This window comes from Astatotilapia calliptera, chromosome 7 (assembly GCF_964374335.1).
Source record: "Astatotilapia calliptera chromosome 7, fAstCal68.1, whole genome shotgun sequence".
NCBI classification, from domain to species: domain Eukaryota; kingdom Metazoa; phylum Chordata; class Actinopteri; order Cichliformes; family Cichlidae; genus Astatotilapia; species Astatotilapia calliptera.
This window is the reverse complement of record NC_137428.1, coordinates 64570361-64582917: the sequence shown is the minus strand read 5'-3', so window position 1 is coordinate 64582917 and position 12557 is coordinate 64570361. Positions and strand designations below refer to the sequence as shown.

Here is a 12557-nt window from a genome sequence, read left to right as displayed (position 1 = left end):
ATCGTGTGCTCAAAAGAACGAAACATCTGGCGTCTTTTGCTTTGCGTCGCCATCAGCAGTGAGGTTAGTGTTTTGAGTGACAGTCACATAAAATACATTAACGTAAAAATTTGATATTAATAACAATATTAATATCAGATATTAACAACGAATCTGACCTTCGGGATTCAGGTCAACTTTTTTCCAGTATTTCCAAATTTGACCTTAGCTCGTCTCCCTTGTGTTTTTGCCCTTGTGCTGGTACAAACTGTCTGAGGTAGTTTGACTTGAAGGCTTCAGTTCAAGATATCAACCCACATGCACATATTGCAAATATGTCATCGTGTCTCTATCTAAATAGGAGTCTAGCGCTTGTGGTTAGTTTCCAGGGCCCTACGGTAAGTTATTGCCAGACTACTTGTAATCCCAAGCTTTCATTCTTACTTGGCGCTTGTATAATCCTCTGTCTTAAATCGGAATCCGCTCGGATTAAGATTGATTATAAGCCAAAAGAGAGATGATCAGAAACCAAGGGAAACAGAAATATGTTTAAATAACATTTGAGAATTGTGTTCTGTTTCCTGTGAGATTAAATATATCTTTTAGTTTTTGAACCGCAGTTAGCTGATAGAACTATAAATGGCCTTTTGGTTTTCAGTGCGGAGAGCTGTTTAAAAGTGTGCTACCAGTAAGTCTTTGAAATAAAGCTACTTGGCTTAATTTTTTTCCTTGCAAAAGCCAGGCTGGTTATGGCTTTATCCATGACATTTTAGAGTATGTGAGCAACATTTAGAGATAGGAAATGTTAGTGATAAATCAGTAAAGGAAGTTTTGACTGCCGCATCACGGCATCACCGCTGAAGACCTTGTAATTAGCTGACTGTGACTCAGAATGCTTTGCAAGCTCTTTGTGGTTACAACTGTGCACTGTGAGCTTATATATGTGAGCCTAATTTAGAGCCCTATGTCATAACAGGAAATGATGTCATCTAAGCCTTAGTTTCTACCCTGTTAGCAACATGGTTGTCAAAACGTAGCCATACAGTTGTTTGTTTTGTTTTTCTTCTTCTGAATGTTCAGCGGTGTTAACCATCTCAAATTCCAGCTTACTGTTTGCTCACTATCTTCTCACTATCTCAAGCGGCCGATTTTGTTTCTTTCAAACACATAACCTTTATTCATTCCTTCTGTTTTCTACACAGTTAGACAAATGACACATCCCTGTTCATATTAACTCCCCCAGGTGTGATATTCGTGTGAGGTTTCTCCCACTTGGTGACCTTCTCAGTTGCTTAATCAGATTTTCCATTGAGCTTCCATCTGTTGACACCCTGATCCCGACCACAAGTAACCACCTTCCTGTTCACCACTTAAAAAGGGCAGTAAAGTAAATTACTTTGATGCAGCCACGGATGTAGCCTCAGCTGTTTTCTCTTGTATTTTGCTTATGAGTCATAAGCAAATCACCAGTTGTATTAGTGTGATATGATCTTACTTCTCGGATGAGAGGTGAAACGTCTTCAGAAAACTTAAAGAAGTCCGGTCGCTTTTCTTTCCAAGCTCCTTAGATTACTTTGACCTGGATGACTGAGAACCTACACAGACAGATCAACTGCAGTTTTACTGAAATCTTTCTTGCTGATCACACAGTCCAAGTCTGAAAGAGTTGAAATATTTGTTTAATGGCTGCAGGAAGAAGAATTTTGTCCCACTCTTTCTGTAGTTTTCCTTGAACCTGTTATTGAAGGAGTGGCAGTCACTAGTTTCCTTTTCTTCCTGGCTCAAAAACAATGCTATCAGCAGTGTGGAGACTCAACACAGGAAGAAAGCATCTGAGACCTAATGATGAAGCCCGACAGATGCTTTAATTATTTATTTATTTATTTATTTATTTATTTATTTATTTTTAAAGAAATTCCCTCAGCAAACAGGACTTTTAAAAAGTGAAATTCCATTGTACAAAGCATAATGAAATGTTATACATATTCGGAGTGTGTATATATATATTTTATACATTTACAACTTACATTTATAAACATGTGAAAATGCAGTAAAGCAATCTTCACTTTGATGACCATAAGTGTTAAAGTTGTTGGCATATAAATCAATTAACTCCTCATGCATTTGAATTAGGTTTCACTGGCAGTACCATTAAAGCTGAACTCATAATAACAGAGCACGTTCTCTTGGCATAACCTTGCTTACACATCCGTGTTGTGTGACGTTCCTACTAAGTCATTGCATTAAAATAAGATTAGTCCTCGATATTCATTTAAATTCAGTGCATGTCTTAGAAGAGAAACATAAATTAAACTTTTGATAATTGTGAAAATACAATTAAATCAAGAGGGCTTAAAAATTCGATTAATTAAGAAAAACAATTATGTAGCTTTACAATGTGGTGCCATGACACTCCACACATCAACTCCGATGTTAAAAAACATTGTGTGCATAGTTAAAGTATTCAGTGCAATTCAGTTTTATTTATATAGCACCAGATCACAACAATAGTTGCCTTAACGTGCTCAGCTTTTTATTAATTTATTTCTTTACAACTTATTTAGCCTATGATAAATACACTAGTAAGACCACATTATCTGATCATGTGATATAGGTAAGATAAGACTTTGGTTACCGAGCTCACCTCACAGACGGTTTACACAGCTGTTCAGAAAGTATGCTGATGCCATCAAAACCCTGAAATGGCTCAAGCTGAGGTGGATGAGAAAAGGGAAATTTTGAAAAGGAAAGCAAAGAGCAACAGAGTCCATTTGTTCAGAGGTCTGGTTTCACTGAGCACCTGTTTCTACTGTGGCAAACCTCTTCCATTATTAGGCTTAATTGTAGGAGAGTCCCAAGAAGTGCTCATATTTCAGCAGCACTGGATACCTTTTTATGTGTGTGGGAAGACACCTGAGAAACAAATTGCATCCTGAACTTGTACGTTTTGTGAATTGTAGATCGCTTCAAATGCAATGTCTCCTGTCAGCACAATGAGTAAGGGTCTGCAGGGAAAAGTTAAAGGGTCTTTGTGTGAGATGACAGGTGCATTCACACCTGTTGCTGCTTGGCATGCTACGAAAAATCTACTGCCTGAGGTTTCTGTTGGCTGCATGTGTCGAGAATCAGTATAACATAGTATTATTCCAAAGAGCTGACTTATTATACTAATTTCCTGTGTAACCTTTTTAAAACAAACACTCTTCAAAAAGTCAATGTGAAGAATTGCATTGGACAATACCATGCAAGCTAATTCAGACAGCCAACTCTAACTGCACTGCGTCATAAACATGTAACATGCCTCATCCGTTATATTCCACATTTACATTTCGAAATTTGCTACTCGCTCTGACATGTCAGTGCCGCTGCTGCGCTGCATTGCTTCGTGCTGTTTCAAGCCCTCTACCAACTCCAGCATACACTCATAGGCTGTTTACCCCACAATTTCTGTATGTGTCATATTTTTATGGAGGGATCTCGTTAAGTTTAATGCAAGGAGATTGTAGCAGTTTTATCTTACAGTTATCTCTTTTACATTCAAGCAACATTTTATATCATGGATCAAGTGTGTAATTATCCTACCATACCAATCAGCAGTAAATCAATATTTACCTCAATATTAGGTCAATATTGCCAATGCCAATGCATTGGCATATACACAGGTTAAGAGAGATTACTCTCTTAATCTATTTCTGTGTGTTTTCTTATAGATTTTGACATGAAGAAGGACATAGACACATTAATAGCAGAAGAACGGGCTGAAATCATCTCTAAATATGACAAGGTAGGTGTTTACAGGAAAACCTGTGACTGTGAACATTTCCATAGTGACCAATTTGTGGTTACACTTAGAATATTTTTGCAAAGCATAATGCATTTGTAGAGGTGTAGCCACAGAAGATTGTCACGTTTCATTTGGAGGATACTACACAGATCAGCATTCACACGCTCCCTACCTTTGCATGGGCTAAGTCTCAATTGCATCTGTCAGGAAGGCAGAACATCATCAGAAAATGTCAAGGCTCATGTCTCAGGCTCCTAATTTAAAATGTAGTGCACTGACTCGCAGGGTTTAAAGAGGAAAATAATGGATCTGTCCAAATATGCATGATTTGAACTGTTTGTGTTTCAGGGCAGGCAGGAGGGTGTCAGTATTGATCCGTGGGAGGATGCTGACTACAGCATTTATAAAATCACAGACCGCTTTGGCTTCCTGCAGTAAGTACATTTGAAGCTTTGGTCTCTACCTTGCACTATTTTAAATTTGTGCACATTCCCTTGCATTGAATTGGTCCCATCGTTCTGTCTATGCTACTTCTCAGATTATGATGATTTTTTTATCATTATAAAATGTAGATTACTCTCTTAATCTACCGCTTTGATACATATTGTGTATTCCTGCCCTTCTCCAGTGAGGAAGAGCTTCCAACACCAAGTGTGCTTGAAGAAAAGGTATGAACATTTTAACGTATAGCTACTTCATATTTTTACCATTCAAGTGATCTATTTATGTCCGACTCTCACATGCACTGAACCACATGTTGTTTTGTCTTTCTTCTCTCCAGCAAAAGCAGCAGGAGCTCGAGCGAGTTGAGAAATGGCTGAAGATGGTGAAGAAATGGGACAAATACAAGAGCAGTGAAAAGGTCGATAGTCACCCATCAACATTCAGACACCAACATGTCTTAATTTAGCCCATGCTTCCTTTTTTCTGCTTGGCTATCTGATGTACTATTTCTGTTTCTTTTTATAATCTGTTTTCCATTCCTCTTTTAAGCACAGCTCACTCCTTTATCCATCTCCTCTTACCAGACTATCGTGAGGAGATGGCTAAAAAAAAAAAAACAAGTACATGAGTGTATGAGATGAATCCGTGTCAATCAAGAGAGCTAAAAGGCGTACACCTCAAGAAGCATTCAAACGTGACGCTGTCCCTCTGTCTGTTTTTGCCGCCTCATGAAGAGCCTGTGTTCATGTGTTTCTGTCACATCTGTTTCAGCTGGCGAAGCGTGTATATAAAGGTATTCCTCTCCAACTTAGAGGACAAGCTTGGGCCTTGCTTTTAGACATAGAGAAGGTGAAACAAGATGGTAAATATGAGGTAAGCTATTAAAATTGTTGGCAATTTTCTATGATTTTGAGAAACTGTGTCCTGGTTTTTACACACAGAAATGTCATTCCCCTGTTATCCAGAAAATGAAGCAGCAGGCTCGTAACTTCTCCACAGAAATTAAGCAGATAGACTTGGATGTTAACAGAACCTTCAGGAACCACATCATGTTCATGGATCGCTTTGGAGTCAAGTGAGTTCTTAGCTTCACTCAGGAGGAAGCTGAAGTATTTCATTGTATCCACATGTAACACATTATACACACATACAAACTGTTAAACCTTGGTTGTTGTTTTTTTGTTTTTTGTTTTTTTTTTGTTACAAGTGGCCTTGTCAGGTTTTTTTGTTTTGTTTTGTCAGGTCACATGTCCAGGTTTCCCCTGACAGAGGTTCCTGCAGGGTGTGACCTCTGACCTAAACGTTGCAGTAGCCCTGTCCCCTCCCCACTTACACACGCACTCACACAGTGCCATGCACACACACACAAAACCAAAGATGTGGTTTCCTCCTCTCTGCATTTTATTAGCCTTCCTGTCAGTGCGCAAAGCCCCACAGGAAATGGCATTATACAGAAATGTGCGCTGGCGTCACATGTACTGTAATACCACTGCAACAACAGAAACTTATATCACCAAATGTACACAGACTTACCTTCCAAACACTAAATACCTTCTTGTGTTTCTCATTGTATTTGCTTGGGGCAAGGCGCTGTTATGTGTTACTCTTCACTCTGAGTGTGTAACTGAGTGCTCTGTTTTTGCCCTTTGTAATGTACTTCCCCTCCAATTCAAAGCCACCGAGTCCAAATAGACCAAAACACCGCTCCATCCTGCCTGGCTGCCCACTCCTTCCCTGCAAGTCAGCAGCTGTCTCACACACACTGAGAAACTGACAGCTATTTAAAGCTCCTTTCCTGTCTCTGTCCCTGTCCATAAGACATCTATTTACTATAGAAGCCTGTGGAGGCATTGTCCTATCTACATCTGCGTACATTAGATCTGTTACTATCCCTACGCCGTGTGCACGTTGTACACATTAGCCTACACACATTGGCCGCCTGTGTTCAAGGTCTGAAGCAGTTGTAATCAGATGTAATTTCTGGAACATCTGTGGGGCTTTCCATATATGACAGCATATTTTCACATATCATGAACAAAATATATACTTCTCTACTTCACAAGGTCATTACGAAAAGAAAACCATAAAAGTTAACTTTTTGGTCTTTTTTTTTTTTTCTTCAGCCATAAAAGAAGTCCTGTCACACATTAAGACTTAAATGTGTAGCAACAATACTGAGGGTTGATTAAGCGACTGGGTGGATAAAATAATTGGTTCAATTGAACCGCTTTACTCCGACACAGCGTTTCAGTTTGTTTGGTTGTTTTAACTGGTGGCTTCTCTGTTCTCTCTCCAGGCAACAGGCGCTGTTTCACGTACTAGCTGCTTACTCTGTCTACAACACGGTGAGCAAATTTGTCCGTGTATCTGTGTCCGTACTTACGGTAACATTGTGTTGCATAATATGGAGGAGTCTTGTGTACACTAGCTGCACAGGAACAAGCAGCACATCCATCAAGAGTGTTAGTTTCTGTACAGTGGAAAACAGGCCGAGCTATCCAGACCCATCTGTTGTCACTCTTGTTTAAAGCCTTAGGAGAGATCTTTTATTTATGACTGGCTTGGCCTAATTGCTACACAGTGTAGCAGATAGACCGTTGTTCACACTATTAGACCAACTTCCCCTTTTGACAATATTTTAGCTTCAGGACAAATATTAAGCCAATTCACTCTCTTTTGTTCTAAGATTTTATTCTGTCTTAATGTAAGAGGATGCCTTGTTTCCAGCTAAGCGCAGCTTTTAGAAAAACAAACCTCACATCCTCATTTCTCATAGAAGCCAAGTTGGTTACTTTTCACTTAGCAGTCATCTTAACAGTGTCTCTGCACCAGTGTCTTTGAATCACAGTTGTGGATCTGAAGGCAGAGATAATGAGTTTTTCATGCATCTGCTTGAGGGTCTTAGTGTATTTTTCCAAGTGTTTCTCTTTGCATGGTGAAATTCAGAGTTTACACACATGCACAGAATCACCAGCACTCGTATGCATTTGTATCCTGTGTCTGAACACTTACATCTATCATTTGCATTCATATTGAACAGATTTTAATATTCCTACGCTTTTCAACTAGCAGAAATTTAGCAATAGACTTTTGAAGAGTACACCACACGCAGGCAAGCCAAAGTCTGTTTTTCTGATTGGTTTTTGTAGTCGATTCCTGTGTGGTAGAGGTGTTTGAGCCAGAGGAAATGGGCATGTGTCGTTCCCTTTTTCCTTTTTCCCCTCTTCTCACACACTGCTCAGAAGAAACTGGGTCAGTAGGAGAGCCAAGAGAGAAAAGGGAAGAGAGAGTTGGAGGGGGGGAGGCATGTTTGTTCTTTTTGCCTATGTGATGGTAGTGAAGAATGTGGGGAATGTGTAGTTTAACCTCACCATAACCCTAACTGTATTTATGCTTTTCCTTGGAAGGATATTCTGTCGTGTCCGTTGGTAGCTACACAATAAATCAGCCTTAATATGGACAAATACTAAGCATGTGTCTGTGTTTGCATGTATGTGCTTGCCAAGGGCTAGTTTAGTTTAAGTCACTGAATCATTGTGAAGTCATATTGTCAGTAATTGAAGCTGGATGCATGACATTACTGAGAGTCTTTGATTGGCTAGTGTACATATTTGTACAATCCAGGTTTGAAGTGCTGATAATACCAACACTACATCTTGTTGTGTACAGTAAAACTTCCAGAGTCTGTCTTCAGACCTCATAAGACATTCAGATGCTCTCTGTTCCCTCATTTCTTAGCGTGTGTGTGTGTGTGTGTGTGTGTGTGTGTGTGTGTGTGTGTGTGTGTGTGCTATTAAATTATGAATACTTCCTCTCATTTGCCCGTTCTGTTTAACTAAAGCCATTTCTGCTCCTGTCTTCCCCCAGGAGGTGAGCTACTGCCAGGGGATGAGTCAGATCGCTGCCATCTTGCTCATGTACCTGAATGAGGAGGATGCCTTCTGGGCTCTGTCCCAACTCCTTACCGACAACAAGCATTCCATGCACGGTGAGACAGAGATGGGAAACAGGAAAGCACAGCTAATTAATGTCTGGGAAGTAACTGTACTGTTTAAAACCAATTAAAAATATAAGGATGCTTTACTAACTTTAGTAATCGTTTTCTCTTTAATTTGTATATAATACATCTCTGCTATTGCCATACACAATTTATAGTCTGCTGACTAATTCTTTTCCCTCCCCGCTAGGGTTCTTCATCCCGGGATTTCCCAAGCTTCACCGTTTCCAGGCTCATCATGAGCTAATCCTGTCCAAAATGCTGCCTAAGCTCAAGAAACACCTGGTGAGTAGCAGACTGATGACTGATGCCTTCCATCCATCCTTCCATCCACAAGAGTAATTGAGCTCTTTGAAACCTTAGAAGTTCAGACTCATTTCAAACAATCAGGTCATTTCTCATTTTTTTGATTAATTCATGTTGCAAAGGACCGCATGTTGCAGATCTTAGATCCCAGAGTATTTGGAAAGCGAGATTTATAACTGAAAACAAATTCTAAGGCAGAGTTTCGCATTCATTCCTGCTCCACAGGACAAGGAGCAGATGACAACAGGGATTTACACCACAAAATGGTTTCTGCAGTGCTTCATTGAAAGAGTGAGTATTTGGATTTCCTCCAGATCTTCACTGTTTTTTCGGGGGGGTTATATCTAGTCCCATTAATGAGTGCCTCACAATGCTTTCTTTTACTTTCACTTTTAAATTAGAACTACACCTATGGCAGTTTTATTATGTTTTGATGAGACTGACTCTTAAATTAACAGACACCTTTCACCCTCACCCTGCGTTTATGGGACATCTACATATTGGAAGGGGAGAAGATGCTATCTGCTATGGCTTACACTATCCTCAAGTTACACAAAAGTGAGTATGAGGCTGTGCCATGCCGCGCTTTATCCCTAGATACGGCCGCGGCTGCTGTTGCTACACGAGTGTGTGTTACGGTGTGGATTACATCGCACGCTTCCTCTCGGTTGGCTGCTTCCTAACTGGATGGCTTACATAACAGAAGTAGTCGGTTGCTGTGGAGAAGAATCAAAAGCTGATTTTTCATTGGGTGGCATACTCTAGCACTGGCTCGGCACATTGGTTGATTTCTTGCAAAACAACTCCTTTAACAGGCCAATTCTTTACTTGGCATCTCTTTACTTGGTATCTTTAAACATTACATCTGAGCTTAACTACTCTTTTTAACAGTAACATTTCTATTCCTCACCTCATGGAGATTATCCTCATAGATTACTTTGCTCCTCCTTTGTCTGTATTGTGTGTGTAATCAGAGCGCCTGCAGAAACTTCAGTTAGAGGACCTGAGAGAATTTCTTCAGGAGCAGCTGGCTGCTTCTTTCTTCATGCCTGATGATGCTGTAGTTGAACAGTTGCAGACAGCAATGACTGAACTACGCAGTAAAAAGCTGGACCAACCTCCTCCAGGTGCACCTATGTTCTTTTACAGGCCTCCCCCCCCCCCCCCCCCCCCCAATCCTAAGCTTCTTTGTCCACAGCGTTTGTCTTGTAATAACCCACAAATTCTGTTTCCTTTTTTTAGCCAAGTCAGATGAGTTACCCAAGAAGCCTCTGGGTCAAGAGAGACCAGTTCTCCTTCTCCCATTGCAGCCTGACTCTTCTGTGAAGGTCAAAATAAGTCCGCAGTCTGAGAGCCAGCCCAGTACAGATACCCAGGAAACAGTTGGCATCACCCCACATCAGCCTCCCTCCCTTGAAGAGCCCCAGGAATCAAGAAGCCTCTCCAGGCCAAACACACCTAGTTTGCCTTCACCAGACCCTGTTGTGGTTCACACACAAGGGACACCATCTTCTCTGAGGCCTTGTCGAAATCCTCCGATCCCTCCAAAAGTAGGGGTAAGGAGAGATGTTAAGGAATTGTTCCCAGCAGTTAGTCAAGAGAGGGGCAACGAGGAAAACGAGACCTCAGTCACAGAGATCCAAGAAGAACCTGTGGATTGGCCTCCACCCTATGAGCCCCCTCCCTTGGATATGCATACAATGGAAGCTGAGGAGGAAATCATGGATCTCCCTGATCTACCACCTCCACCTTTCATTTTCCCTAACCAGATTGACCAAATGCCACTGGGAGGTTGTTCGCCCCATCTGGGAGCTAGGACTGGCCCGGGTATCCAGCAGTGCTCTCACTCCCCCCGCTCAGCCTCACCATTGGTCAATCAAATTAAGCTATCCCCAAAACTATACCCTAAACCTCCGACATCACTTGACATTTTGCAGAAAAAATCTTTGCCCTCAAAACCCTCCCCCAATCGTGCCTTCACAGATTCGTCTTCCTCTCCCAGAATTCCCCCAAAGCCAATCAAGTTCCCAGTCTCTCTATACGTCCCGGTATCTGCAGGAGATAGACGGCCTTCTAACACCTCACAGTATGACAACCTTTCGGAGGTTGATGAAGATGACCGTAATCTAGAAAGAGTGCTGAGCTCCACTCCTGAGGAAATCCCTAGCCTGCACAACAACCCATCATACAACAGAGAATATGACCCTGCTGTGTACCCTCTGCCTCCACCTCCTGTCTACATGCATCACTCTGCTTCCCCTCCCTCACTATGTGCCCTTCCCAGTTTGCCACAAGAACCAGAATATGTAGGAGAGGGCAGTTGGGTGGAGGATCCTATCCTTGCCCCTCCTCCACCTAGTTTTGCCGACAGACTTAGTCCCCTCCAATGCACCACTGCCAGCTGTTCAGACCCGCACAAAGCCATGTCACCCGGTTATTCTAAGCCTTTCTCCAGGGGCCCCAGAGACCATTCTGCCTTCCCAGCACCGCTGTTGTACACCGGGTCACCTCCGACTCACTTAAGATCCTCAGGACAGTCAGAAGTAGGAGTAGCTTTGGTCCAGTCCAGTCCAGACTTTTGCAGGGTGCCTCAAAGTGGACATCAGTTGCCCAAGTCGGTGACATTTTAAAGTGTTATACAAATGTTACTGAGTTATTGATTTTGACAATATGCTTGGGATTCTCTGTTACTGCTTGTCTAGTTTTCAAAGACATTTTCAAGGTGAAAGGCCAGTAAGTTTTAAATTTGTTGTGTGTGTGCTCGCGTGTGCTCATGTGCTCATGCTTCGTGTATTAGATTCTTGCACCTTCTTTTATGGGCAGTGGTGTCAAATTTGTATTTAAATTCTGTTGGCTGCACAGAAAAAGTGTTAACTTGCCTGCTCTTGTTGTCATGTGAGAAAATGAGGTTTCAGTTTTTTGGATTGTAATAAGAAATTTTCAGACTGTTTGTCCATACAACCTGCGCATTTCACCATTGGTTTGTTTCTCTCTGTTTAACAGTGTCCCAACAAAGTGTCTTAACCTTATCATTGTGCACTGAGGGTTGCAACTCTAACACAAGGGCTTTGAGGCTGCCAAATGAGACCTTGCAACCAAAGCCTGTACATTTATGCTGAATTTATATCAAACTGTGAGCAGGCTCACATATCTAACAGTATATCAAACTGTAATGAGAAACTGTTATTATTCTTTACAGAATTTTTAGGTCAGTACTTGATTTAAAAAAGGACCACTAATGCAGTGCACAGGCAAACCTTTCAGAGAGTTTAAAGCTGTATCCACCAGCAGCAATATGAAACGATGTGATACTTCTCTGCTTTAAATACTGAAGTTTATATCACATGAAGCCTGGTCAGGTCAGCTATTTCCCAGGCAGGTAGCAGTGGGTACTTTGTTTGTCTTTTTAATTTCTTTGTTTGGATGCTTTTGTTTTTCAAAGTAATAGTTCCAGTGTTATCTGTTTGTCTAATACTTGATCTCACAGCAATAATGTACTGTGTATATAAACATGCATGTATCAAATTTAATTAAGGAAAGACTAAAATGAGGTTTTATTCCATCACATCAGCAGTTTCTCAGTAAAATCCATTGACACTTTATTTGAGAGTAGCGCCATCTAGTGTTCAGTGGTAGAATAGATTCAAAGACCGAGATGCTTTTTGGGAAACTACTTCTGCTTGTTAATAGTTCTTCCTTTTATTCTTGGTTATGAATGTGCACATATTCAGAGACTTATACATGAGCAAATCCCATATCTCACTGTTTAAAACTGATATAAACCAGGAAGAAAAATTCATCTGAGTTTCTTCACATACTTTAGAGCTATTGGTGACTTTAGTGTTTTATTTAATTGCTATAAGGACTTTTTTTTTTTTTTTTTTTTGAGAAATGGAAGTTGAGCCATAATATAAAATACAAGGAACTACTGTATAGTCAAACATGTTTATGTTCTTACAATTATGACATTGTATGTAAACATCAGTTTTGGGTTTTGTTTTGTTTTTTTGCACTGACATTTGTTATTACAGACTTTGCTGTTCTTAA

General features: G+C 40.7%; 1 protein-coding gene across 2 annotated transcripts in view; it reads left to right on the top strand.

Moving 5' to 3' along the window:
- LOC113027050 (uncharacterized) overlaps positions 1–12557 on the top strand; it is a 21784-nt gene extending 9227 nt beyond the window's left edge. For both annotated transcript variants that reach the window (XM_080304881.1, XM_026176466.2), the window contains exons 2-14: positions 3690–3763; positions 4112–4197; positions 4392–4431; positions 4545–4625; positions 4979–5080; positions 5173–5282; positions 6504–6552; positions 8075–8195; positions 8395–8489; positions 8736–8801; positions 8969–9068; positions 9485–9637; positions 9753–12557. In XM_080304881.1, the coding sequence (XP_080161007.1) occupies positions 3698–3763; positions 4112–4197; positions 4392–4431; positions 4545–4625; positions 4979–5080; positions 5173–5282; positions 6504–6552; positions 8075–8195; positions 8395–8489; positions 8736–8801; positions 8969–9068; positions 9485–9637; positions 9753–11140 (2457 nt within the window). In that variant the 5' untranslated portion in view covers positions 3690–3697 and the 3' untranslated portion in view covers positions 11141–12557. The remainder of the gene's footprint in view (positions 1–3689; positions 3764–4111; positions 4198–4391; positions 4432–4544; positions 4626–4978; positions 5081–5172; positions 5283–6503; positions 6553–8074; positions 8196–8394; positions 8490–8735; positions 8802–8968; positions 9069–9484; positions 9638–9752) is intronic.